The sequence below is a fragment of the Mangifera indica genome, chromosome 5 (assembly GCF_011075055.1).
Source record: "Mangifera indica cultivar Alphonso chromosome 5, CATAS_Mindica_2.1, whole genome shotgun sequence".
NCBI lineage: Eukaryota > Viridiplantae > Streptophyta > Magnoliopsida > Sapindales > Anacardiaceae > Mangifera > Mangifera indica.
In genome coordinates, this window is record NC_058141.1 from 2,869,614 (window position 1) to 2,873,410 (window position 3,797).

Below are 3,797 nucleotides of genomic sequence, written 5' to 3' on the forward strand. Positions count from 1 at the left end.
CGTAAAATACTATTAATTGTTCAATTTATTTAAATTTCATAGAACAAGAAATGAAAAATAAATGAAAACATAGCAGCACTAACGCAAAATGCTACTGGATTTAGGCTTTCCTTTTAGCTTATTTTCTCCCCTTCTCTAATTGGTAAAACAGACTTCCATCATAAATAGCTCTTACTGTATCTTTATGCAACAATCCATCTTTATCTTTAGACAGATCGTATAAGAGCTTCCATTCTGCGAAACTTGCAACCCTGCAATATTTTGCATTAGCATCTTTGTTTTACATTTTTTCATGAAAAATAATCGTAGCGTTTTTGTGTATGTTTGGTTGAACTTAACCCTAAATAGTCGACTTGTTTGTTATATATGACAAGAAGGAAAGAAGATGAAAACTAACCGTCCTTTGAAATCATTTGGTTGTCTATTAGTCTTGAGCATTTCCATTAATTCATCCGACGTTAAAGAGTCATCGTGTGCATGTGCATGCTTACTGAAAATTTCTTCAAATTTTGCAGGAACAAACCTACAAATTTATGTAAAATAATTAGACAAATACATCTATATAACCCTCCCTTTGTCATCAGCTCAAATCAAATTTAATTATAATGGTAACACCTTTCATCCAAAGCGATTCTCAACTATTTAATCATTGTCATTGTGTAGTTTGCATAACTTAAAGTAGTTTTATTAATTTATTAATACTTCCCCCAAAACACTTTCAAATCACTTTTAATAATGCAACAAGATTATATATATATATATATATATATATATATATATATATATATATATATATATATATATATATATATATATATATATATATATATATATATGACAATAAGAAGAAGGCATCATAATCAAAATAAAATTTGAAAAAAAAAAATCAAGAAATTATATATAAAGGAACAAGTTGATTATAAAATATACCTTCCTTGAGCATCATAGGTTCCGGAGTCGCTCCCATGTTTGCCTTTCGCAATATTTTTAACCACGATTGGGAGTTTAACATCGGGTAATTTACTCTGCACCGCATGGAACCCATATTATAATTTATTAATTTTTGTGTTATAGGTACTCAATTTTGAATATTTAACAGTATTCTTAAATGATTTGGTAGTATGTGATTATATTTTACCCCTAATTAAAAAAATCTAATTATATAATGGTATATCATTCAAAATAATAAAATTAAATACACAAATAACGATGAGTTATTATGTGATTAGACATTATTTTATCTTTAATTTTTACCTATCCAATTATATGATAATACATTATTATTTATACATAAAATTATATACAAAAAAGGCCAAAGGACTATTTCCCACCCAAGGTATGCTACAATCTCAAGTTTCCACCCTTTATCTTTGATAATACCAAACACCTATCTATGAGCAGTTAAAATTAACGATGGTAAGGGTAAAACCATCATTTTCTCTATAATATTAAAAATAAACTAAAATAAAATCTATTTTTGCCTCCCTAAACTTTAAAAACTAAAATTTTCCCCCAGCCTAAGTTTTAAAAAATGGCAGTTTCACCCTAGGGTTTCGTTTTGAAATCTCAGGTGACATCTCTGAAGACATTGCTGACGACCTCTCCCTCCCGAAGCATCAACTCCTTCCGACGATCTCTTTCCTCCCATTTGGATGCCCAATCGGCATCGGAGAAGTCGTGAAAGATGAAGAACTTCGTCGGGGAAGACGAAGACGACAACTTCATCTTCGTCTGGGAAGACGAAGTTCTTCGTCTTCCCCGACGAGGTTCTTTGTCTTCCAAGGCTTCTCCGACACTGATCGGGTGTTCAAATGGGAGGAAAGAGATCATCGGAAGGAGAGATTGCTTTGGGAGGGAGAGGCTGTTGGCGATAGAGCCGAAGATGTCGTCGGAGATTTCAAAACGAAACCCTATGTGAAACTGCCATTTTTTAAAACGTAAGCTGGGAAAACTTTTAGTTTTTAAAGTTTAGGGGGGCAAAAAGAGATAAAATTTCAAGGGGCTAGGGTTCCGTTAATTTTAACTGCTCATTAGTGGGTATTTGATATTATCAAAGATAAAGAGTGGAAACTTGAGATTGCAGCATACCTTGGTGGGAAATAGTCCTTTGGCCTACAAAAAAATTGTGAACATAACATTTTTCATCAACAAATATTGATTAAATTTCAGGTTTTCGTTTCTTAGTGCAGCTAATTAAAATTTAATAGTACAACCTTCGGAATTATATCAATTAATTAGGTTGTACTGAGTAACTTAATCAAATAATCAACATGTTTACTATTGCAATAAAAATTTACAAACTTTTTGGAAGTATATTGATTAGTTAAAGATTGACACTGATTGACCAACACATTCTTGAATATCGAAATTTAAAAAATACTTAAGATAACAATTAACATCCGACACTGATCTCTGATATGTGTAAGGGTGGGTGGATTGGATCTCCAGTGAAAATTGACAAACTGAAATTGTTTCAATTTGAGTTCGGCAAAATGCTAAATAGGACAAAATTTAAAGTTACCTCGGTAGTTTTAGGACTGATTGCCATGTGGATCAGAGCGGCACTACTTTGGGCCGAGAAGGGATTGATACCGATTGCTTTCATACCTGTAAGATCGTCGAAACAACCAAAAAAAAAAAAAAAGAAGAATTAAAAAAGATGAAGCTTAACGAAGAAGAAGGAGAAAGTAGAAAGACCTTCAACGGTTTCCGAAGGATAAATTATTCCGTCATGATTTCGATCGAAGAAAGAAACGTGTCTCTGCAGAACATCTTGCTCTGCTGGAACATATTCTTCAACTTCTGCAGAAAAAGCAGAAGAAGCCATGAAGAAGACGACGAAAAAGGAGAAAGCCCAGAAACTCATTTTGTTCGGAAGTCAACAAAGTTGCTGCAGCAGGTAAGAGGCAAATCACACAGCTATATATAATACAAAAAAATGGAATAATTGTAAATTTGAAACAGTAATAATTGTAAACTTTAGTCAGTTTTCCTGTATATATTAATTTAATTTAGTTTCCGTGTATGGGCTATTTAGTTTTGTTTAGTTTCCTTATACCATGCCGAATTACAATTTACTGTGCTTAATAACAAAAATAACTATAAACATCTTTGAATCATTTCGAGATTTTAGCTGTTAATAAAGCAAACCAAGAATGCATATGGTTATTATCTGTTATCCATTATATTCGAAATATATGTAGTTTTTATTCCATAATAGACACCTCTTATATATTATATAAGGAAAATGCACCATGTATTTCTCAAATTAAAGGAGGATACATTAATGTAGACACAACCAAGTATATCTCATTGAAATTCTTTTACATTAACAAGCTCTAACAGAGTCAAAAGATTGATATCATGTAAATATCATCTAATAAAAATCTGGCAAATTTATTCACCAAGACACTGTTGACATCAACATTTGAAAAGTTAATGTATAATATCAATATACGATGACTTAACAAGAAAAAAATTAATCCCATTACAAAGAGGAAGAACATTTATCAGACGGAGAAAATTCTTGAAATGTGTAACATCTTGAACACAATGTGCACTGTACTATTTTTTCTTTCACTAGGATTTCCTAGTAAGGGCTTTAATGAGATAGTGTAAGATGCCAAATATAGACGGTCATCAAGGCATTAAATGACCTTGGGCGGTAACTTGATTTCATTGGTTGAAGGGGCAGTAGAAAAATTGTATAAATACTGCTCCCTCCCTTGCATTTTATGAATGAACTTTAGGTGCATTTTGCTGTAATGTTTTTACTTTCCAATTTTATAGTTCTCACA

The 3,797-nt window shown here is 31.7% G+C and overlaps 1 protein-coding gene across 1 annotated transcript; it reads right to left on the reverse strand.

The window, feature by feature from the left end:
* On the reverse strand, positions 1 to 2,901 carry LOC123217538 (probable peroxygenase 5). The gene is made up of 5 exons (XM_044638613.1): positions 2,698 to 2,901; positions 2,522 to 2,607; positions 931 to 1,025; positions 398 to 523; positions 1 to 251 (listed from the first exon to the last, which is right to left on the reverse strand). Exons 1-5 carry the CDS (start codon positions 2,864 to 2,866, stop codon positions 119 to 121), a joined length of 609 nt encoding a protein of 202 aa, XP_044494548.1. The 5' UTR covers positions 2,867 to 2,901; the 3' UTR covers positions 1 to 118.
* Positions 2,902 to 3,797: the final 896 nt, after the last annotated feature.

Bases quoted from the DNA above. Each gene is read 5' to 3' on its own strand.
- LOC123217538 (XM_044638613.1), bottom strand. From the start codon at position 2,866: ATGAGTTTCTGGGCTTTCTCCTTTTTCGTCGTCTTCTTCATGGCTTCT. The intron at 2,608-2,697 runs GTCTTTCTACTT...ACGATCTTACAG, and splicing joins TCCTTCGGAAACCGTTGAAG to GTATGAAAGCAATCGGTATC. The intron at 524-930 runs GTATATTTTATA...ATAAATTTGTAG, and splicing joins ACCTATGATGCTCAAGGAAG to GTTTGTTCCTGCAAAATTTG.